The 24,416-nt window shown below is 45.0% G+C and overlaps 1 protein-coding gene across 1 annotated transcript in view; it reads right to left on the minus strand.

The window, feature by feature from the left end:
* Window positions 1-7,836, minus strand: part of LOC111963901 (junction-mediating and -regulatory protein) — a 44,552-nt gene extending 36,716 nt beyond the window's left edge. The window contains exon 1 of the mRNA XM_023987466.1: window positions 6,250-7,836. Coding sequence (XP_023843234.1) covers window positions 6,250-7,149 — 900 coding nt within the window. The 5' untranslated portion in view covers window positions 7,150-7,836. The remainder of the gene's footprint in view (window positions 1-6,249) is intronic.
* Between the last annotated feature and the right edge of the window lie 16,580 nt (window positions 7,837-24,416).

Consider the following 24,416-nt stretch of genomic DNA (forward strand, 5'->3'; position numbering starts at 1 on the left):
TGTTTTGAGAACAATAATGAACATTTTCAACATTTCTACATGCCGTGTAGCATTATTCAAGTGAGTTATTCAGAAGTTTCGGTATACTGTGCAACACTAGTGCATAGTCTTTAGTTGTTTTAACGGAATAGCCCAAAATGTGTTTTTTTCCCAGCTCAGATATACTCAAGGCATACAACACAGCGTACGCATAACCTATAAGCCTAGTGTTTTTATTTTGTAAATATATATATTTTTTAATGTATMCATTTTGGCCCAAACGAGGTCCCTGTACCGAACGGTTCGGTACGAATTCGTGTACTATTACACCCCTATTAAATACCTTTAGAAATATAGGACAGATTCGCTCTGACTCGACAGGGCTAAAACCCATAGCAACCAACCAGAGGTGTCCCTCTACAGGCACGCCACTCACGTCAAGAACACTCCACAGACAAGGGCTGAAAAGGCTTAGGATAGCTATCGAAGCTGTATCTTGGGCTGTGCAGATGTAAAAACTTCTCAGACTCAGTGGGGTGTGTAGGACTGGGAGCGAGGGAGGTTTGCCGTAATTACAGGAGTCTCGATGACTTTTACAGACTGGGAGTGTCCAGCTTACTGTAAACCCTTTCTATGACAAACTAATGTTACTCTGACTCAAAACTCGGATCAAACTTCAAATCCCAAATTCGGAACAGAAATTCGGAACAGATAACCTCTGGTAATAATGTTCATGGTAACAAACTAATAGACTATAAATCATTCTTTGAATTTTCCATGGTGAAGCCTACTTTTGAAGTCCCATGTTATTTTTGACAAGTGCTATTGATGTTTTGATGGTTATGCTTAGGCAAATATCTGGATCAAAGTGTATGAAGCCAAAGGCAAGTTTCCACATTGTGTGTGGACATTGAACAAGACTATTGCTCTATTCATTCTATTCCAATCTATTCCATAAATCCTTAGCACAGTGCTGCTCTCTCTTCTCAAGCAGTGCATCCCACAACTGAATCATTTTACATAGTGCAGGCAGGCAGACAGGCAGGGCAGAGGTTGAGATAAGGACACAGTGAGTTAACCCAGTGATTCTCTGACTCGTATCCCAGCTGGTCATATGGCCTTCTCACTATCAGCATGGAGGCCTGCACAGTCAGTGACTGTCTTCCCTCAATGACATCATCACCCAYTGACTGACAGAGGTCGGAGCTCAATCAGCTGTGACGTTCTCATCATAGCCCACAGCCTCAGTCAGAGGAAGCTATTGTGTGTCCATTGAGTTGCTGCTCTCTTACTCCTCTCTGTCCTTGGCCTTCACCACCAACCCACACTACTAATATACAATGGCCTCCTCTCCCTCTGTTTCCTCCTCTTTTACTGCACTGTATTCAGAGAGGAGTTCTCTTTGTCCTACTCTGTGAGATGTCTGTCTGGCCTGTCGTGAATTATTATTAGGTGTGGTGTAGTGCATTCTCTTGGGCCACGAACCACTCCCTACAGCTCAAGCAAAATCAAACCACGGAATCCCCCGCAAAAAAAACTAAACATGCGCGAGCACACAGGSACACACGATTACGCTCACTTTTATTATGTTTGTGGCGGAGGATGTGAGGTCACTTTCAGCAACCTCCACACACACCTGCCAGTACCTACAATATGAAAACACAGTGTGTCTCCCTCTCCCCATCTCTCTGAGGAAGTAACACCTTACGGAGTCAAACCAGGTCACCACAGCAACAGGGAATCACACAATGTCTCCAGTAATAGACTCGATTGCTATAAGGATGCACATTTCCGTCAATTTTGCTACCAACTAACTGAACCTCATTAACCGGTAAAATGACTTCGCCAACAGAAAACACTATCAGAGATTTGTATATATAATGACGAGATGCTTATGTTTCCAGCCTAACAATTGGAGTCGTACCAAGGCGGGAAGGCGGGTGAAAAGGTTAGGCCCAAAATAACTTTATTTGCAGGAAAACACAGCTCTAAACTGCACACCTAATGTGAGCAGTTCCATATCTGACAGAGTTAAACATCTGTTAGAAACTTAGAAAGAGGAGGTCTCTAATAGCAACTACTATGATGGGTTTCTAATATGACTAGGATTGTGCCTTTGGCATCTGGACAATGAAAGAAAGTTGATATGAAAACCAATAGAACAGGAAAGAAATGGCATGAGGAAGTCTTTATAAAATAACTGCCTCCACATTTCTATGGTTGGATTTTGGCCAGGCTACTTTGAAGCAAGGTAAGACATGCCTCATTATTTGAAGTGAAGTAAACCGTTCAGGTTTCAAACAATTATACTGCCTCAAGCTCACGTTGCAAAGTGGTGGGTGACGCGCTGATAGTCAATGGTAGGCCGGCTATAGCCTATGCAACCGAATGGCAAATGGGTGGGGCGCTTTACGAGTTGAGATTGAGAAATAAAAAATAGCTACTTTTTAAATCGTGGCCACCAAAGTTTTTAACACGCGATTTCATTTAGAATTGTTATTTGTTGCGCAATGACTGGGCTTCACTCCAGTAGCCTACAGGCTTTTTGAGGAGCTACTTTCGCACTGTCAGGTGGTAGGCTATTCCGCTCTTCAAACTAGGGTCTGTATGCTGTGCGAGTGTGATAAATAAAACGCATGACGACTAACAAAAATACACACGCGCCAATTTAATTCCACAAAATGATGCAAATTAACCTATAGACTGATAAGCATTAAAAATGTATTTGATGGCWAACCGATTTACATCCCTAATTTTTATCCTCATCCTGCCATCATTCTTATCCAAGTTTCTCCATCAAATAAAAGGCTGGGAATTGCCAGGGACCTCACGATACAATATTCTCACGATACTTAGTAGGGATGCACGACATATCGGTGAACATATCGGATGTCTAGCTAACGCCCGATGTGCAAAACCGATGTCAAAGCTGACGTGCATACCTATATAACGACGGTACATGACGGTAATGACGCCACGTAGCATTCCTAAACTAGCCAACCACATCTGCTGTGTGGATCGAGCAGTCAACAAGTCAAGCAGTCATTTAAAAGAGTAACAAAATTTCAGCGAGACAACTCAAAGGCAAAATCCATTAAAGCCAAGATAATGGAATTCATTGCCCTTGACAATCAGCCGTTCTTTGTCGTGGGTGATGTTGGCCTTCGCCGACTGGTCGAGCATCGGTTAACACTACCAAGTGCTATTTTTCCGATGCTGCCCTACCGGAGTTACACAGTAATAGCATTACTGCTATTAGCTTCACGACATGCATACTATGGAATGCCGTTTGGGTCTTTGCGTGTCAAAAAAGATACAGTAGCACTGTCAAAGCTGTACAAAAAAGTCAGCAAACAAGCAAACACCGGCCACAAACTATGTGTTTATAATACCGCCTTGGTAATAAAGCATCATTTGTTAGACCGCAACTTCTGGGGTAGCTAGCTTTAGCTTGGTACCTACCTAGCACCAATACAACCCAGCCTGAAAACAATGACCAGTAGAAACTGCAGTAATTTTCCTTATTCTTATACTAGGTAAAAAATTAATGAACGCGTTAAATTATGTGACGTGCTGTCATATTCAGGTCCTGATTGGTCAACAAACTTATTTGACACGTCAAATAGTGTTAAATAGTATATTTTTGGACACGTAAAGACCCAAGCGGCGTTCCATAGAAATCCTGGTTGAGAATGAAACAACTGAACAACGAAACAGCAAGTAAGTGAAAGAAATAGGTTTTGATTATGTTTTACTGGTAATGGGGACATACATAAATGCCAACAAAATAACGTTTTGGTCAGTGTGGTGTGTGTGTAACCTTTACTTAACTAGGCAAGTCAATTAAGAACAAATTCTTATTTACATAGACGGTCTACCCAGCCAGACCCGGACGACGCTGGGCCAATTGTGCACCGCCCTATGGGACTCCCAATCACGGCCGGATGTGATACAGCCTGGATTCGAACCAGGGACTGTAGTGACGCCTCTTGCACTGAGATGCAGTGCCTTAGACCGCTGCGTCCATGTCTGTGTGTTAACTATTTAACTGTACTAGAATGCTTAAAAGGCTGCTAAAAAAATATATATTTAAATATTGGATATCGGTATTGGCCAAAAATGTCATATCGGTGCATCACTAATACTTAGGTGTCAATTCCATACGTATTGCAATTCTCATGATATATGGAATGAGATTTGATACTGTGATTGTTTTGGTCTGCTGCAAAGGGACAAGAGAGAGCATGGGAAAACAAGTTTATCAGTCATGGAAATAAAAGTGCTGAAAACTAATTGGCTCCCTATTAAAAAAGAAGATGGAGAACAAGCTATGAAGAAAAAAGTATGGAATTTGGTGCAGGTACATTCAACTAGCGCAAAAAATAATCTTGCAATATTGTCAAAATGATACGTTATGATAGGCATATATGGTTAAAAAAATCATATCCTGATATGTAACTGTATAGATCCCCCCCATCACTACTCTTCATATAACACAATTCAGTCCAGGTTTAGACAAAGAGCTATTACAAGAGAATCATTTGTTTATTACCCTGTAACGGGACAGGATGGCTGTGATGTAGCCTACTGTAAACAACCTAGTCCTCATAAACCAGAGCCGAGTGTGAGAGTAAGCCAAGGCAATAGCCTGCTTGTTTTTATGAATAACATTGATTCTTATATACTCTTATCCCTGTTAGTTAGTTATGACCTGACTTAGCCCTGTCCTAGCCTGCCCAGCTGTTCTGTGGTCTCTGACTCAAACAATCAAACAATGACAGAGAGATGAGAAGACAAAGAAAAGGGGATGGAGAGATAAAGGGAGAGAGATAGATATATATAGATAGAGGGAGGCACAGTTAGTTTTTACAGTTTCCACCCTTCCCCCCTGGCACTTACACAGACAGGGTGATAGTAGGACCTGCCCTAAAGGAGGTTCACCCATCCAGCCCTATAAGAGCTGGCTTTTGTTACTATAATGTTGATTGTCCTTTCTTTGGTCCCTCGTTTGGAACTTTTGGTGTTATCATTCAAATTCTCACTCTCAAACCACATTTGCTGAAACTCCATGACTCTAGTGTAGAGGATTCCCTACCCCATTATCCAACAGTAACAATGAACTCCCCTCCCCTAAACAGCCAACTGGAGTGTCATGGCAGGGGCCAGATCATATTACAGGCCTGGGACTGTGGCGTGTAGAGCAACAGATGGTTGCTCTGAGGCTTACAGAAAAACAAAGGGAAAGGTGGAGAAAGAGAGGGAGGAGAGGGAGAGACGACCATGTGGTCGAGTGCCCCTGACATGCACTTTGGACCTCATCAGCCAATGGAAACAATGTGTGTGTTTGTGTGTGTGTTCAAAGTACAGGCCTGCATGTGCATTTAAGCTTGACTGGGAAACAAAGTGATCAACATGTTCCTTGTACAGTAATGCCAGATTAACAAAATAATAACAGTAAAGTGTGTCAGGAATTTCTCCAGGCATTTTCCTACATGTGGAACAATAACTATTCTTCATTGTGAGACTCAGAATGTCTGCTGGTGGTATGATGGATTCAAATAAATTATCTTGCTTTTAAATTGAATGTCAACAATTTTCTAGTGTTTATCTGAACCATAATCTGGGTTTACAGGAGACGCTGAACATAGCGATTCTCCTTTAAGCCCAGAAAGCAGCCGTTCAACTTGCCATTCAGCAGCGTGTCAAGCTGTATGTGCTTCCAAAAAAGGTTTAAATAAAAAGTTACATGCAACCGAAAAAATGCCTTGTTAGAAAATAATATAAGTATTYTTTTTGACCAAGTGCGCATGCACCAAATCCACCTCTTCTGCACCTCCTGCCATACTAGCATTGGAATTAAAATACACAAAATAAAGCCTATCTAGAAATATACAATCCCTGTAAAAACATACGCTATATGGTATACTTACATGAAATATTATTGCATTCCGTGTAGTGCGGGAGAAACAAGAAATTGATATGACGTTCATACACTTATATGAAAGTCTATTTTTTAATAAGTACCAAACTTATTTTGACATTATTAAGCTTGAAAAGCTGGTTAATGGCAAGTTGAATGGCTTCTTCCTGGGCTTAAAGAAGAATCGCCATATTCTACGTCTCCTGTGAAACCAGATTCTGGTTCAGTGTTTATCATGCTGAGCAGTAGAAGATTAATGTAGCTACTCTTGCAATMTTATTTTTGTCTGGAGACTAGCCATTCCCCATAAACACATGGGTGCTGAGAGATTGGTGTGTAGTTAAATTTACCTCTTGGAGACGTTTCTTGGCCCGCTGGAGAGCCTCCTCATATCCTTTCTGTCTCAGCTCACTCAAACTCTCATAGTACTCTTCTGTGTCATCACTCTCTGTAAATAGCACCTGGGCAAGAATCTTCCAGCCGCATGTGTCCAGAGCATGGCCCAGGTACACTTGTAGTTGGTAACACAGAGCGTCCGTCTCCCGTTGAGACACCTCAGGGGCCCCAAATAGCACCGTCCACATGCCTGACTGCTCCTCGGGGAAAGGGGGCAGACAGGGCTCCAGGTCCGAGTTGACAGCGCAGAGCTGGARGTGGGCTGCCCGCACGTCCTGGAAGGCGAACAGACCTGCCCAGCTGAAGCCCTCTCGGCTGCTATCCGACTCCTCTCCGTCGCCATCGTCCGAGGAGCGAGGCAACCCAGAGACATCCGCTGGTTCCAAGACCTCGATGTCGGTCATCTTAGAGGGCACGATGTCCCATGACCCTAACGTAAGTGTTTTGATAACACTCTCGGCTGGCATTGACGAGGCACCCACCGCGGCTGTATTCTCTCGAATGGGGCTCTTTGTCGGACTTTTCCCTTTCGGTTTGACATTAGATCGAACTTTAATCAATGCGGAGTTGTCATCTTTTCTTTTGGTGGGACTTTTTAGTGGAGTTTTGCGTTTGTCTGCCTCCGGCGCTAGAGTGGCGGGGGATGCGAGGTCGCATTCGACGTCTTCCAAGAGCGAATCCCGAAACGCAGACCGTTTCTGTACTGTTCTATTGTGGCAGGTTATGGCGAACTTTCCCTCGATCTCGTTCCAAGCGACGATAAAAACGAATTTGTGTCTTTCCTTTTCGTCGAAAACATTTGGTCGAACGGCCACCCAGTCCGACTCTACAGAATCCTCCATCATGAATGACATCTCATCCAGCCAGTAAAAACGGAGCTAAAGAGCTCACAAACGAATACCGGTACCCCTTATCACAGTTCGTCGTTGAGGCTAAAAAGACTAGCTAACCGAGAAGATTACAAAAAAACAACCGTGGCTCGCTTTGTTTAGAAGCTTGGAGAGTTGATTAGCTACCCCCTGAACGTTACGCAGAATTTCATCAAATCAAACGTCAAGTTGAAGAAGATATGCCCGTTAAATTGCTCGACTAACGTTACATCCATATGAACAAAACWGCCACGAAAGCCGTAAAAGTCGAATTATTATTGTTAGTTGCCAGGCTTGTCATCGCTCCACCTGCCTCGCTCACCTGTCTGCTACATGCGTTGGCTGGCTCCCTTTGTGCGACTAACGTTACAGACAATCAATGCAGAGCCACGGTTCCCATCGACGTCAAGAGAGGAGGATCTGTTTACAAGCAGTAAACGCCAGAGAGATGCGTGCAGTGAAATTCGGGGGAGGGTTTTTCTGAACAAAACCCCCCTTCGGAAATACTGTTTTTACTGTGTCTGATATGTTGTTAGTCTAAAGACAACCGGGAGATATTGTCCAGGAACTGTCCCTTTGTTCGGTTCGACAATTTGTTGTTGTTTTGATGTCGCATCTTTCCCTCTTTCCAACGTTTTTCTTCCAACTGCGAGTTACTATGACGTAGTTCTGCACGAGGAGCGTAAACATCTGCACGTGGGACACGCAGTAGACGTGGTGACGCAGAATTAGGAAAAAAGATCAACGTACAAATCCCTATTTCATTTAATCAAACCTCTGTTAATAGAACCCTTTGTTAATGTGTTATAAATAATAACACAATTAGTAACAGTTGCATCCCCTGTCAAGCAATCATTTGTTGTCATAACAAAGTATATATATATATATACTTTTTTTTCGGTGCAGGTGACGAATAACATTTGATTTGATAACACTTGCTCTCTATAATAAGTCAATGTAGACTATGGGCCTACATTATCAGGCCTACATTACCAGTGTATCTATYTACACTGATGGCTCAACATTATACACGTCAGCTACCACAAAGTGAAATCACTGCAACACTTAACAAAGAGTTGCAGTCCATTTTAGAATGGGTGAAAAGTAATAAGCTACTCCTAAATATATAAAAAAACTAAAAGCATTGTATTTGGGACAAATCAGTTGCTAAGCCCTAAACTTAATCTAAATCTTGTAATGAATAATGTGGCAATTGAGCAAGTTGAGGAGACTAAACTGCTTGGTGTAACCTTCGATTGTAAACTGAAATGGTCAAAACATATTGATGCAATGGTGACTGAGATGGGGAGAGGTCTGTCCGTGATAAAGCACTGCTCTGCTGTTTTGACATCACAATCAACTAAACAAGTCTTACAGGCCCTAGTTTTATCACACCTGAACTACTGCCCAGTTACAGTCATGGCCAAAGATATTGGCACCCTTGCACTTTTTTCAAATTTCCCCAAAAAATGTTGAGATTAACCAAAGTATTTGGTCTCCATAATTCTTTATTTCACTGTTAATATTACAGAACCTTTGTTTTTGATTCAGAACTGAATATATCCATTTAAATCAGAAAATAAACAGAAATGGCATTGACAAAATTACTGACACCCTAGACTTAATATTTGGTAGCACAGCTTTTGGTCAAAATAACTGCAATCAAGTGCTTCTGTACTGGCAGTTTGGCCTAGTCCTCTTGTGCAAACTGCTACAGTTCTCCCAGATTTGAAGGGTGTCTTCTCCCAACTGCTGTTTTCAGATCCCTCCACAAGTTTTCAATGGGATTTAGATCTGGACTCATTGCTGGCCACTTCAGAACAGTCCAGCGTTTTGTCTTGAACCATTCCTGGGTGTTTTTTGAAGTGTGTTTGAGGTCATTGTCCTGCTGGAAGACCTTCGACGGAGAACCAGCTTTCTGACACTTGGTCTGACATAGCACTCCAAAATGACTTGGTATTCTCCTGATTTCATGATGCCATGTACACGTTCAAGAAACCCAGTGCCAGTGGCAGCAAAGCAACTCCAAAACATCACTGGTGCCTCGTCCATGTTTGACTGTACGGAAGGTGTTCTTTTCTTTGAAGGCTTCATTTTGTTTTTTTGTAGACATAGAGAGTGTGTGCTTTACTAAAAAGCTCTGATTTGGTCTCATCTGTCCACAGGACATTCTCTCAGAAGGATTTTGGCATGTTCAGGTGTGTTTTGACAAACTGTAGTCATGTCACGCTGTATAATGATAGGAGACAGGCACAGGAATACGTAATAGGGGGTTTTATTTCTCCACCCAAAATAAAGTATGTCATGAAAACGACAGGGACTAAGCCCAAAACAAACACATATATATATATAAATATATATATATAAATAACACAGGGATGTAACCCAAACAAAAGAGCGAAGTGTAAACCTCTAACTAATACACAGGACGAGACCCGTAATAACAAGTGCACAATAACCGGTAGCACAAACGCTGATACAACAGAGCACAGGTACTCAAAGACCAATGGACATGGGACAATAATCGACAAGGACAATGGGGAACAGAGGACACCTATATACACATACTAATCAGGGGGAATGGGAACCAGGTGTGCGTAATGAGACAAGACAGTCCGGGGTTGGTGGTAATGATCCAGTTCAGTGACGCCTAGAAGGCAGGTGACGTAGACCTCCAGAGCTGGTGAACGGAATGAGCAGCAGTACCGGGGGGATCTGTTACAGTACCCCCCCCCCCCCTCCGATCACAGGGATGCGGTGCGTGTCGGTCAGGGTGCCAACGCTGAAAATGGTCAGCGAAGTGTCCAGGATGTCCACTGCAGGAACTCAGCACCGCTCCTCTGGGCCATATCCCTCCCAGTCGATGAAGTACTGGAGACGCCCCGCCCGATGCCACGAATCCAGGACTTTATGGACCGATTACGGTGGACCTCCTTCGATGTCCAGAGGAGGAGGCAGGGCGTCACTGAGTCCAACCTTAGCGATGGGACCAGGCACCACTGGCCTGAGGAGAGACACAAGAAAAGTCGGTTTAATGCGGTAATCAGCAGGGAGTTGCAAACGGTTACCTCATTAACCCTCCTCAGGACTTTAAACGGCCCCACAAACCGTGGGCTCAGCTTCCGGCAGGGCAGGCGGAAGGGCAGGTTCCGGGTGGAAAGCCAGACACGGTCGCCTGGAGAGAAAACAGGCGCCTCACTGCCGTGGCGGTCAGCCTGTTCCTTGTGCCGACGCACGGCCCACTGGAGACGAATGTAAGCAGCGTTCCAGGTCTCCTTAGCGCCCCGAAATCACTCGTCCATGGCAGGGGCCTCGGTCTGGCTCGAATGCCAAGGTGCCAGGGCCGGCTGATACCCCCTACACGCACTGGAAAGGAATGAGGTTGGTGGAGGAGTGGCAGAGGGAATTCTGCCCGTACTCAGCCCAAGGTAGAAAATTCTCCTACTCCCCCGGCAGGTCCTGACAGTAAAACCTTGACGATGAAGGGGAGCGAGGGGTCAGAATGTGCCAGCATGGGAGCAGTGGTGAAGCGTGCCTTTAGTGTCTCCAACGACCTTTCTGCCTCCGCCATCCAACGAAGCAGCTGGGGACCTCCTCTCAGCAGGGAGGTAAGAGGCGCGACCACTGTACTGAAGCCCCGGATGAACCTCTGGAAATAGTTGGCGAATCCCAGGAATCGCTGGACTGCTTTCACGGAGTTGGAGATGGGCCATGACCTGACTGCGCTGACGCGTTGCTCCTCCATCTCCACTCCGTACGTGGATATGAGGTAGCCCAAGAAGGACAATGGGGAACAGAGGGCACATATATACATATACTAATCAGGGGGAATGGAAACCAGGTGTGCGTAATGAGACAAGACAGTCCAGGGTTGGTGGTAATGGGTGACGTAGAACTKCGGAGCTGGTGAACAGAATGAGCAGTAGTACCAGGGGGATCCTTGACAAGTCAGGCTTTATTATGTCTCTCTCTAAGCAGTGAGGTTCTCCTGGGACTCCTACCATATAACCCTCTTTCATTGAGTTGGCGACGGTGGGTGCGAGTTGAAGCTGCCGTACCTTGTGTCTGAAGGTCAGCTTCAATCTGTGTGACAGATGATCAAGGTGCTTTCTCCACTATTGAAACAATCCTTTGCTGAAATCTTCCATCAAGTTCTCTTGTGGCCACATCGAGGGAGGTTGGCTACAGTGGCATGGGCCTTAAACTTCTTGATAACATTACGTACGGTGGAAACAGGAACATCAAGGTCTCTGGAGATGGACTTGTAGCCTTGAGATTGTACATGCTTGGCTACAATCTTATGTCTGACCTCCTCAGATAATTCTCTGGTTTTCTTTCATTTCTCCATGCTCATTGTGGTACACACAGTGACACAAAACAGGAGAATTAGTCCTTTTCTCTATTTAAACTGGTTGAATGAGTGGTTTTTATATTGCAGGCACCTGCAACTCACCACAGGTGAATTCAATTCCAAAGTAAAGGTGAACCCCTGCTTGAAATCTAATTATTTCTAACTACTTCTAGAAGGTGCCAATAATATTGTCTGGGCCAATTTAGGATTTCTTTTTGGAATAAGCTAACATTTAGTAAATTATTCAGAGGTTTTTGTTTTGTTCAACTGCAAAGCAAAGACATACAGTTGAAGTTGGAAGTTTACATACACTTAGGTTGGAGTCGTTAAAACTCGTTTTTCAACCACTCCACAAATTTCTTGTTAACAAACTATAGTTTTGGCAAGTCGGTTAGGACACTCTACTTTGTGCATGACACAAGTAATTTTTTCAACAATTGTTTACAGACGGATTATTTCACTTATATTCACTGTATCACAATTCCAGTGGGTCAGAAGTTTTACATACACTAAGTTGACTGTGCCTTTAAACAGCTTGGAAATTCCAGAAAATTATGTCATGGCTTTAGAAGCTTCTGATAGGCCAATTGACATCATTTGAGTCAATTGGAGGTGTACCCTGTGGATGTATTTCAAGGCCTACCTTCAACTCAGTGCCTCTTTGCTTGACATCATGGGAAAATCAAAAGAAACTCAGCCAAGACTCTCAAAAACAAAATGTAGACCTCCACAAGTATGGTTCATCCTGGAACAATTCCCATACGCCTGAAGGTACCATGTTCATCTGTACAACTAACAATAGTATGCCAAGTATAAACACCCATTGGGAAACCGCAGCTGTCATACACGCTTCAGCGAAGAGACTCGTTTCTGTCCTCCTAGAGATATGAATGCACTTTGGTGTGCTAAAGTGCAAATCATCCAAGAAAACAGCAAAGGACCTTGTGAAGATGCTGACGGAAACAGGTTAAAAAGTATCTATAATCTACAGTAAAACAAGTCCTTATATCGACATAACCTGAAAGGCCACTCTAGCAAGGAGAAGCACTTGCGGTCCAACCCGCCATAAAAAAGGCCCAGACTAAACCGGTTTTGCAATGCAATGGGGACAAGATCGTACTTTTTGAGGAGAAATGTCCTCTGGTTCTGATGAAACACAAATACTAACTGTTTGCGGCCATAATGACCAGTATTATGCTGGTGGGGGAAAAGGGGGAGGCTTGCCAAACCAAAAGAACACATATCGAACCGTGAACCACGGGTTGACAGCCTCATAGTTGTTGGGGTGCTTTGCTGCAGGAGGGTCTGGTGCACTTCAACAAAATAGATGGCATCAATGAGGAAGAAAATTGTGTGGATATATTGAAGCAACATCTCAAGACACTAGTCAGGAAGTTAACCTCTCTTGGGCACGTGAGACGGTAGCGTCCACCTCTCAACAGCCAGTGAAAACTGCTGGGCGCCAAATTCAAATCCAGAATATTTCATTATAGAAATTCAGAAAACAAAACTATATTTAACATAGGTTTAAAGTATTAACTTCTTGTGAATCCAACCACGCGTGTCAGATTTAAAAAATGCTTTACGGCGAAAGCATACTTTCGATTCATTTGAGAACATAGCCCACAAGACAAATTCATTACAAACAGTAGGCAGCCAAGTAGAACAGTTACACATGTCAGAAATAGAGATAAAATGAATTCCTTACCTTTGATGATCTTCATATGGTTGCACTCAGTAGACATTAATTTACTCAATAAATGTTCCTTTTGTTCGATAAAGTCTCTTTATATCCAAAAACCTCCGTTTTGTTTGCGCGTTTTCTTCACTAATCCACAGGCTCAAACGCAGTCAAAACAGGAAGACAAAAATATCCAAATTGTATCCGTAAAGTTCATAGAGACATGTCAAACGATGTTTATATTCAATCCTCAGGTTGTTTTTAGCCTAAATAATCGATAATATTTCAACCTGACAATAACGTCGTCAATTTAAAAGATAAACAAGAAAGGCACTCTCTCGGTCTCGRGCATGAAAAAACTCTGTGATACTTTAGGGTCCACTCATTCAGACTGCTCTTACTTCCTCATTTTTCAGAATACAAGCCTGAAACAATTTCTAAAGACTTTTGACATCTAGTGGAAGACATAGAAACTGCAATTTGAGTCCTAAGTCAATYGATACTGTAATGGCATTGAATAGAAAACTACAAAACCCCCAAAAAACTACTTCCTGAATGGATTTTTCTCAGGTTTTTGCCTGACAAATCAGTTCTGTTATACTCACAGACACTATTTTAACAGTTTTGGAAACTTTAGAGTGTTTTCTATCCATATCTACCAGTTATATGCATATCATATCTTCTGGGCCCGAGAAGCAGGCAGTTTAATTTGGGCATGCATTTCATCCAAAATTCCGAATGCTGCCCCATACCCTAGAGAAGTTAAAGCTTGGTCGCAAATGGGTCTTCCAAATGGACAATGACCCCAAGCATACTTCCAAAGTTGTGGCAAAATGGCTTAAGGACAACAAAGTCAAGGTATTGGAGTGGCCATCACAAAGCCCTGACCTCAATCCCATAGAACATTTGTGGGCAGAACTGAAAAAGTGTGTGCTTGCTAGGAGGCCTACAACCCTGACTCAGTTACACCAGCTCTGTGAGGAGGAATGGGCCAAAATTCACTCAATTTATTGTGGGAATCTTGTGGAACGCTACCCGAAATGTTTGACCCAAGTTAAACAATTTAAAGGCAATGCGACCAAATACTAATTGAGTGTATGTAAACTTCTGACCAACTAGGAATGTAATGAAAGAAATAAAAGCTGAAATAAATCATTCTCTTTACTATTATTCTGACAATTCACATTCTTAAAATAAAGTGGTGATCCTAACTGACCTAAGAGAGGGAATTTTTACTAGGATTAAATGTCAGGAATTGTGAAAAACTGAATTTAAATTTATTTGGCTAAGGTGTATATAAACTTCCGACTTCAACTGTACATGTGGATACCAAAATATGTTTTAATTTCAACAGTTTTCTGGAAGAAATTGTGCATTATTTAAAAATAGTACAAGGGTGCCAATCCTTTTGGCCACGACTGTATACGGTCAAGTGCCAGAACAGAACAGCACGGCTGGCCATTAAATTTACACTGAGGGCTAATAATAACATGCATGTCAATCTCTCCTGGCTGAAAGTAGAGGAGAGATTGACTGCATCACTACTTGTCTTGGTGAGAGGTATTGACTTGTTGAAAGCATCGAACTGTCTGTTCAAACAGCTAATACACGGCTCAGACACCCATACATACCCCACGAGACATGCCACCATGGGTCTCTTCACATTCCCGAAGTCCAGAACCAACTCTGGGAATTGCACAGTACTATATAGAGCCATGACTACATGGAACTCTCTTCCACATCAAGTAAGTATATCAAGCTATCAGTAAAATCAGGTTGAAACAGATAAAACAACATCTCACGGCACAACGCGAACTGTGAAGAGACCACAGGAGGCTGCTGAGGGGAGAACGGCTCATAATAATGGCCGGAACGGAGCAAATGGAATTTGATACGATTCCACTAATTCCTCTCCAGCCATTACCACGAGCCCGTTCTCCCCAATTAAGATGCTGACAACCTACTGTGGAAGAGACACACATACGCACACACACTCTAAAACAGACACTTCTACACACACACACACACATTGTAATATTGTACTATTGTAAATGTTATATTGTAAAAAAAATTGAATAATAATGTAATAATGTATTGAATGATGTATTGTTTAATTTATGATGTAGGCTGTTGTTTTGATGTAATTGTTGTATTCCTGTCTGGACCCCAGGAGGCCTAGGGATCCTAATAAATGGTGAAAATACTACAATACATTTAGTAAGTCATGAATTAATTATTTTGTACTTGCTGTTTTTGCCTTTGTTTGATACAGTTAGTATTAGTTATGATGGATGATACAACAGTAGCCTACTGGGGATGAAAGTGGGCCAGATCAGATGGCACAACACTGACACCTACAGATTGTAGTTTATTACAAAGTAGTGTATTACAAGGTGATTTACATTTTGTCCACTTGATGGCATACTTTGCTTGTAAAATGTATGCAGCCAAACTGTTTAAGTTTAAACCAAGCAGTCACACTATGTGTTTACACTCCTTTACCTTTTGACCAATCACATCAGATCTTTTGACATCAGATCTTTTTCATAGCTGATCTGATTTGTCAAAATACAAATGAGTAAAAAAAAGATCAGAATTGAGTTGCCTGTGTAAACCAAGGGGTGTCAAACTCATTCCACAGAGGGACGGTTTTTGTTTTTTCCACCCAAGAAAACGTGCTCCACATCCGACAGGTTCTCCAATGCCTCCTGGATAACCAGCTTTTTGTAAGAGCAGAGAAGTGTGAAATCCATCTCTTCACCATCACCTTTCTGGGTTACATCATCGCTGCAGGGAGCATACAGATGGATCKTGGGAAGGTGAGAGCGGTGGTGGATTGGCCCCAGCCTACGTCCAGAGTACAGCTGCAGCGGTTCCTTGGTTTCGCCAACTTTCATTGTCGCTTTCTTCTGGGCTACAACACCCTGGCTACCCCTTGTCTGAACTCACCTCTCCCAAGATTCCGTTCACGTGGTCCCCAGCTGCTGACTGGGCGTTCCAGGATCTCAAACACTGCTTCAGCACAGCTCCCATCTTGGTTCATCCTGACCCGTCCCGCCAGTTTGTAGTGGAGACCGATGCTTCAGATGTCGGAGTGGGATGTCGGAGTGTCCTGCCCGAGCGGTCTGCACTGGGCCTCAAGTTACATCCATTCTTCTCCCACCACCTCAATGCCACMGAGAGGAACTATGATGTTGGGAATCATGAGCTTCTCACGGTGAAGATGGCGGTGGAGGAGTGGAGGCACTGGCTGGAGGGGGTGGAACATGCATTCATTTTGTGGACCGACCACCATAACCTGGAATAAATCTCTGCGCCTCAATTGCAGGCTAGGTGGGCCCTACTGTTCACCCGGTTTAACTTCTCCCTCTCCTACTGGCCGGGATCCAAGAATGTCAAGCCGGATGCACTCTCACGCTGCTATAGTCCCACGATTACCACCCCGGAACCTGAGACCATCCTTCCCACCTCATGCCTGGCGACGGCACTCAGATGGGGAATAGGGAAGCAGGATCAGGAGGCGCAGCGTTTCCAGCCAAACCCCGGGGGGGTCCAGATAACCGGATGTTCGTGCCTGACGTGGTCTTGCTTCACGGTCCTGAAGTGGGCCCACTCCTCCAGGCTTGCCTGCCACCTGGGCTCCCGTCGGACCCTGGCTTTTGTGCGACAATGCTTTGGTGGTCTACCATGGTTCCTGATGTCTCCACAGGACCTTGAGAATACTCTGCGCTGCCTGGTCTCTGCCAACCCCACCACCTGGAGCCAGCAGCTTGTGTGGGTCGAATACGCTTGCAACACCCTCCCCTGCTCTGCCGCGGCCCTATCACATMTTGAGTGTTCCCTGGGATATCAGCCCCTGCTCTTCCCTGAGCAGGAAGAAGAGGTCAGCATACCTTCTGCCCAGATGTTTGTCTGCCGCTGTCGTACCTGCAGGAGAGCCCGGTCGGCCCTCCTCAAGACTACCTCCAGGTATCGACGAAAAGCAGATCGCCACCAGACCCCGGCTCCACTAGGCACCCTAATGTACTTGTCTTCTTGCTCCATTGTGCACCGGGGCCTCCCACTCTATTCTGGTTAGAGCCAGTTTGCGCTGTTCTGTGAAGGGAGTAGTACACAGCGTTGTACCAGATCTTCAGTTTGTTGGCAATTTTTTTGCATGGAATAGCCTTCATTTCTCAGAACAAGAATAGACTGACAAGTTTCAGAAGAAAGTACTTTGTTTCTGGACATTTTGAGCCTGTAATTGAACACACAAATGCTGATGCTCCAGATACTCAACTAGTCTAAAGAAGGCCAGTTTTATTGCTTCTTTAATCAGGACAACAGTTTTCAGCTGTGCTAACATAATTGCAAAAGGGTTTTCTCATGATCAATTAGCTTTTTCAAATTATAAACTTGAATTAGCTAACACAACGTGCCATTGGAACACAGGAGTGATGGTTGTTGATAATGGGCCTCTGTACGCCTATGCAAATATTCCATAAAAAATCAGCGGTTTCCAGCTACAATAGTCATTTACAACATTAACAATGTCTACACTGTATTTCTGATCAATTTGATGTTATTTTAATGGACAGAAAATGTGCTTTTCTTTCAAGGACATTTCTAAGTGTCCCTAAACTTTTGAACGGTGGTGTATATCAATACACTCGTAACAACCTAAACATTACGAAACCTTAGATCAAATAAGCCACACGAGCAAATAAACCATTACATTTTTTGTTAACCAAATTAGACACTCATTGACCTCCATACAAAAACTCCTTCTTTTGGTGGACAGATTTTGGGCGGAGTAAAACCTTTTGCTTGGCCTCTTCCTCGCTGGACATAAATGCTCCCTTTTAGCTACTCCAGGAAGTGACGTTGCAGGCTAGATCAGTGCTGCCCCCTCTCATTGACGGCCAACCCGGGGTACTGCAGGATGCCATTAGCAACTAAATGATCCTTACTGCTTTTCTTTATATATATTTTTATTTCACCTTTATTTAACCAGGTAGGCCAGTTGAGAACAKGTTCTCATTTACAACTGAGACCTGGCCAAGATAAAGCAAAGCAACACAAACAACAACACAGAGTTACACATGGAATAAAAAAAACGTACAGTCAATAACACAATAGAAAAGTCTATATACAGTGTGTGCAAATGAGTAACATTAGGGAGGTCGGGCAATAAATAGGCCGTAGTGGTGAAGTAATTACAATTTAGCAATTAAACACTGGAGTGATAGATGTGCAGAAGATGAATGTGCAAGTAGAGATACTGGGGTGCAAAGGAGCAAAAAAACAAAAAAACAATATGGGGATGAGGTAGTTGGGTGGGCTATTTACAGGTGGGCTATGTACAGGTGCAATGATCTGTAAGATGCTCTGACAGCTGATGCGTTAAAGTTAGGGAGGGAGATATGAGTCTCCAGCTTCAGTGATTTTTGCAATTRGTTTAAGTCATTGGCAYCAGAGAACTGGAAGGAAAGGCGGCCAAAGGATGAATTGGCTTTAGGGGTAACCAGTGAGTCAGAACCGTCCAGAGTAGTGATGCTGGACGGGSGGGCAGGTGRMGGRAGCGATCGGTTGAAGAGCATYCATTTAGTTTTACTTGCATTTAAGAGCAGTTGGAGGCCACAGAAGGAGAGTTATATGGCATTGAAGCTCGTCTGGAGGTTAGTTAACACAGTGTCCCAAAAAGGGCCAGAAGTATACAGAATGGTGTCGTCTGCGTAGAGGTGGATCAGAGAGTCACCAGCAGAAAGAGCGACATCATTGATGTATACAGAGAAGAGTCGGCCCGAGAATTGAACCCTGTGGCACCCCCATAGAGACTGCCAGAGGTCCAGACAACAGGCCCTCCGATTTGACACACTGAACTCTGAAGTAGTTGGTGAACTAGGTGAGGCAGTCATTTGAGAAACCAAGGCAGTTGAGTCTGCCAATAAGAATGTAGTGATTGACAGAGTCAAAAGCCTTGGCCAGGTCGATGAATGTGGCTGCACAGTATTGTCTTTTTTGATGGCAGTTATATCATTTAGGACCTTGAGCGTGGCTAAGGTGCACCCATGACCAGCTCGGAAACCAGATAGCGGAGAAGGTATGGTGGGATTCGATATGGTCGGTGATCTGTTTATTAACCTGGCTTTCGAAGACCTTAGAAAGGCAGGGTAGGATAGATATAGGTCTGTAACAGTTTGGGTCTAGAGTGTCACCCCCTTTGAAGAGGGGGATGACTGCGACAGCTTTCCAATCTTTCCAATCTTTTTCCAATCGATACGAAAGAGAGGTTGAACAGGCTAGTAATAGGGGTTGCAACAATGGCAGCGAATCATTTTAGAAACAGAGGGTCTAGATTGTCTAGCCCAGTTAATTTGTAGGGGTCCAGATTTTGCAGCTCTTTCAGAACATCAGCTATCTGGATTTGGGTGAAGGAGAATGGGGGAGGCTTGGGCAAGTTGCTGTGGGGGGTGCAAAGCTGTTGACCGGGGTAGGGGTAGCCAGGTGGAAAGCTTGGCCAGCCGTAGAAAAACGCTTATTGAAATTCTCAATRATCGTGGATTTATCGGTGGTGACAGTGTTTCCTAGCCTCAGTGCAGTGTGCAGCTGGGAGGAGGTGCTCTTATTCTCCATGGACTTTACAGTGTCCCAGAACTTTTTGGAGTTTGTGGTACAGGATGCAAATTTATGTTTGAAAAAGCTAGCCTTTGCATTCCTAACTTCCCTGAAAAGTTGCATATCGCAGGGGATATTCGATGCTAATTCAGTACACCACAGGATGTTTTTGTGCTGGTCAAMGGCAGTCAGGTCTGGAGTGAACCAAGGGCTATATCTGTTCCTGGTTCTACATTTTTTGAATGGGGCATGCTTATTTAAGATGGTGAGGAAAGCACTTCTATAGTGAATGAAATCTTCTGTGTGTGATTTTTAAATAATCGGTTCAAGGACATATCTGGTGTATTAGAAGCATTTATTGGTACCATGATTGTCTTACAGGCCAGGTAGCAGGGAACCAGGAACTGAGGCTGAGGCAAGTAAGGGCAGGGTAAGTAAGGGCAGGGTAAGTAGGTCTGGAGCAAAATTCAAGGAACTAGTAGAGCGTGGGTCCAGGGCAGGGAAGCAGGGCTGACGAGACGAGGGACTGGAGACAGGGAACAGAGTCAGATCAGCCGGAACTGTAGTGGAGAGAAAACCAGCGCCAGGCTAGGGAAAAACAGGCACAACAGGATAACAAGATCTATGCAGGAACAAGCGGCTAGCAACGCAGACTGACTTAGCAGAGACTACAAACTGACAGTGTGGAAGTGGCAGGGCTGAGTATTTGTAGAGGCCTTGATTATGGAACAGGTTGCAGCTGGTGGGGATCTGCGCCGCCTCTAGCACACCTGTCTCCACACACAATCACATACACACACACACAGAGGGAGAGAGCACTGGGGGAGTGGTGGCAGGTTAGGGAGACACAGAATGAGAAGTAGAGGGCGTGACAGGAGCAGATGTGACGCTGATATTTTTTTCACTCATTGGTCTTTTGACTAATCAGATCAGCTCTAAAAAGATCTGAAGTGAAAAGATCTGACTGATGTGATTGGTCCAAATACCAATTAGTGGACAAAACATCAGAATTGGGCTGCCTGTGTAAATGTTAAGCACTTCCGGGTTGGAGCGAGTAGTCGCATTCCGCTTTCGCTCCTCAGGTAGTATTACATTTCATTTCATTTCATTACAGTACAACGGTTTGATTTGTTTGATCTTAGCTAGCTACATAGCCGTCTTTGTATCAAAGATAATTGTGTAGTTTAGAGTAATTATTGAGGTTCGCTAGCCAGCTATTTTTCGTCGTCCTAACGTAACGTAGTCAACACTGCTAGCTAGCCAGCTAGCCAGCTAGCCACCGAATAGCAGCACTGTATAAACTATAAACTATTACATTACAACGGAACGACTTGATTAGTGTAGTGTTAGCTAGCTACATAGTTGTCTTTGCTGTCTTTGTATCTAAATAATGGTAGTTTAGAGTAATTATCGGTTAGCTAGCAGCTATTTTCGTCCGCCCGCTGCCGTTCTCCTAACCTAGTCAACACTGCTAGCTAACACGCTAGCTAGGCCAACTCCTACCGAATAGTAGCACTGTCGAAACTATTACATTACAACGGAACGACTTGATTAGCGTAGTGTTAGCTAGCTACATAGTTGTCTTGCTGTCTTTGTATCAGAGATAATTGTGTAGTCTAGAATAATTGTCGAGGTTACCATGCCAGTTAGAGGTTACCTAGCCAGCTACACTTTCACAACAAAGTCAACAACGCAGCCACTGCTAGCTAGCCTATTTCACCAGCCAGCAGTACTATATCATTTTATCAATAAGATTTTTTTGCAACGTAAGCTTAACTTTCTGAACATTCGAGACGTGTAGTACCACTTGTCATTCCAATCTCCTTTGCATTAGCGTACCCTTCTGTAGCCTGTCAACTATGTGTCTGTCTATCCTCTTCTTCCTCTCTGCACAGACCATACAACGCTTCACACCGCGAGCCGCTGCTACTCTAATTTGGTGTCCCAGCCGCGCACGACCCACGTGGAGTTCCAGGTCTCCGGCAGCCTCTGAACTGCCGATCTGCGGCCAACAAGGCAGATTCATCCTCAGCCTATGCTTCCCTCCAGTCCTCGACTTCTTGCACTGACGGAAACATGGATTACCACTGATAACACTGCTACTCCTACTGCTCTCTGCCTCGTCTGCCACGTGTTCTCGCACAACCCCGAGAGCTTCTGGTCAGCGGGGGTGGCACTGGATCCTAGCTCTCCCAAGTGGACATCTCTCTTTCTCCCCTGACCGCATCTGTCTATCACCTCCTTTGAAATTCCATGCTGTCACAGTTACCACCCTTCAAGCTAACATCCGTATCATTTATCGCCCTCGCAGGTTCCCTTGAGAGTTCATCAATAGCTTGATGCCCTGATAAGTTCCTTTCCTGAGGATGGCTCCCTCTCACAGTTCTGGGTACTTTAACCTCCCCACGTCTACCTTTGACTCATTCCTCTCTGCCTCCTTTCTTTCCATCCTCTCTCTTTTGACCTCACCCTCTCACCTTCCCCTCCTACTCACAAGGCAAGGCAATACGCTTGACGCATCATCTTTACTAGATGCTGTTCTTCCACTAATCTCATGCAACTCCCCTCCAAGTCTCCAACCAACTCCTTGTATCCTTTTCCCTCTCGCTCTCATCCAACACTTCCCATACTGCCCCTACTCGGATGGTATCGCGCCGTCCCAACCTTGCTCGCTCCCTCCCCGGCTACTCTCTCCTCTTCCATCCTATCATCTCTTCCCTCTGCCCTCAAAACCTTCTCCAACCTATCTCCTGATTCTGCCTCCGTCAACCCTCCTCCCTCCCCCTGCATCCTTTGACTCTCTATGTCCCCTATCCTCCAGCCGGCTCGGTCCTCCCCTCCTGCTCCGTGGCTCGACGTCTCATTGCGAGCTCACAGAACAGGCTCCCGCAGCCGACGGAATGAAGGAAAACTCGCCTCCCTGCGGACCTGGCATCCTTTCACTCCTCCCTCTCTACATTCTCCTCTTCTGTCTCTGCTGCTAAAGCCACTTTCTACCACTCTAAATTCCAAGCATCTGCCTCTAACCCCTAGGAAGGCCTTTGCCACCTTCTCCTCCCTCCTGAATCCTCCTCCCCCTCCTCCCCCTCCTCCCTCTCTGCGGATGACTTCGTCAACCATTTTGAAAAGAAGGTCGACGACATCCGATCCTCGTTTGCTAAGTCAAACGACACCGCTGGTGTTGCTCACACTGCCCTACCCTGTGCTTTGACCTCTTTCTCCCTCCTCTCCAGAGAAATCTCGCGTCTTGTGACGGCCGCGCCCAACAACCTGCCCGCTTGACCCTATCCCCTGCCTCTCTCTCCAGACCATTTCGGAGACCTTCTCCCTTACCTCACCTCGCTCATCAACTCATCCTTGACGCTGCTACGTCCCTTCCGTCTTCAAGAGAGCAGAGTTGCACCCCTTCTGAAAAAAACTACACTCGATCCCTCCGATGTCAACACTACAGACCAGTATCCCTTCTTTCTTTCTCTCCAAAACTCTTGACGTGCCGTCCTTGGCCAGCTCTCCTGCTACTCTCTTCAGAATGACCTTCTTGATCCAAATCAGTCAGTCAAGACTAGTCATTCAACTGAGACTGCCTCTTCTCTGTTGTCACGAGGCGCTCGCACTGCTAAAGCAACTCTCTCTCTCTGCTCTCATCCTTCTAGACCTATCGCTTGCCTTTGATACTGTGAACCATCAGATCCTCCTCTCCACCCTCTCCGAGTTGGGCATCTCCGGCGCGCCCACGCTTGGATTGCGTCCTACCCAACAGTCGCTCCTACCAGGTGGCTGTCGAGAATCTGTCTCCGCACCACGGCTCTCACCACTGGGTCCCCAGGCTCTGTTCTAGGCCCTCTCCTAGTTCTCGCTATACACCAAGTACTTGGCTCTTCATATCCTCACATGGTCTCTCCTACTCATTGCTCATGCAGACGACACACAATTAATCTTCTCCTTTCCCCCCTCTGATAACCAGGTGGCGATCGCATCTCTGCATGTCTGGCAGACATATCAGTGGATGAGCGATCACCACCTCAAAGCTGAACCTCGGCAAACGGAGCGTGCTCTCCTGCCGGAAGGCGACGTTGCCCGTCCAGATCTGCCTCACGGTGACAACTCCATTGTGTCCTCCTCCCAGAGTGCTAAGAACCGTGCGTGATCCTGACAACACCCTGCGTTCTCAACTAACATTCAAGGCGGTGACCCTGCCTGTAGGTTCATGCTCTACAAGCATGGTCGCCGAGTACGACCCTAGCTCACACAGGAAGCGGCGCAGGTTCCTAATCCAGGCACTTGTTCATCTCCCGTCTGAGATAACTTTGCAAAACTCGCTGTTGGCTGGCGCTCCCTCGCCTGTGCCATTAAACCCTACAACTCATCCAGAACGCCGCAGCCCGTCTGGTGTTCAACCTTCCCAAGCTCTCACACGTCACTCCCGCTCCTCCGCTCTCTCCACTGGCTTCCCGTTGAAGCTCGCACCGCTACAAGAGACCATGGTGCTTGCCTACGGAGCTCTTGAGGGGAACGCACCTCCGTACCTTCAGGCTCTGATCGAGCCCTACACCCAAACAAGGCACTGCGGTCATCACCTACTGCCTGCTTCGCCTCCCTTCCTGCTAGGAAGTAACAGTTCGC

Source organism: Salvelinus sp. IW2-2015, linkage group LG5 (assembly GCF_002910315.2).
Source record: "Salvelinus sp. IW2-2015 linkage group LG5, ASM291031v2, whole genome shotgun sequence".
NCBI lineage: Eukaryota > Metazoa > Chordata > Actinopteri > Salmoniformes > Salmonidae > Salvelinus > Salvelinus sp. IW2-2015.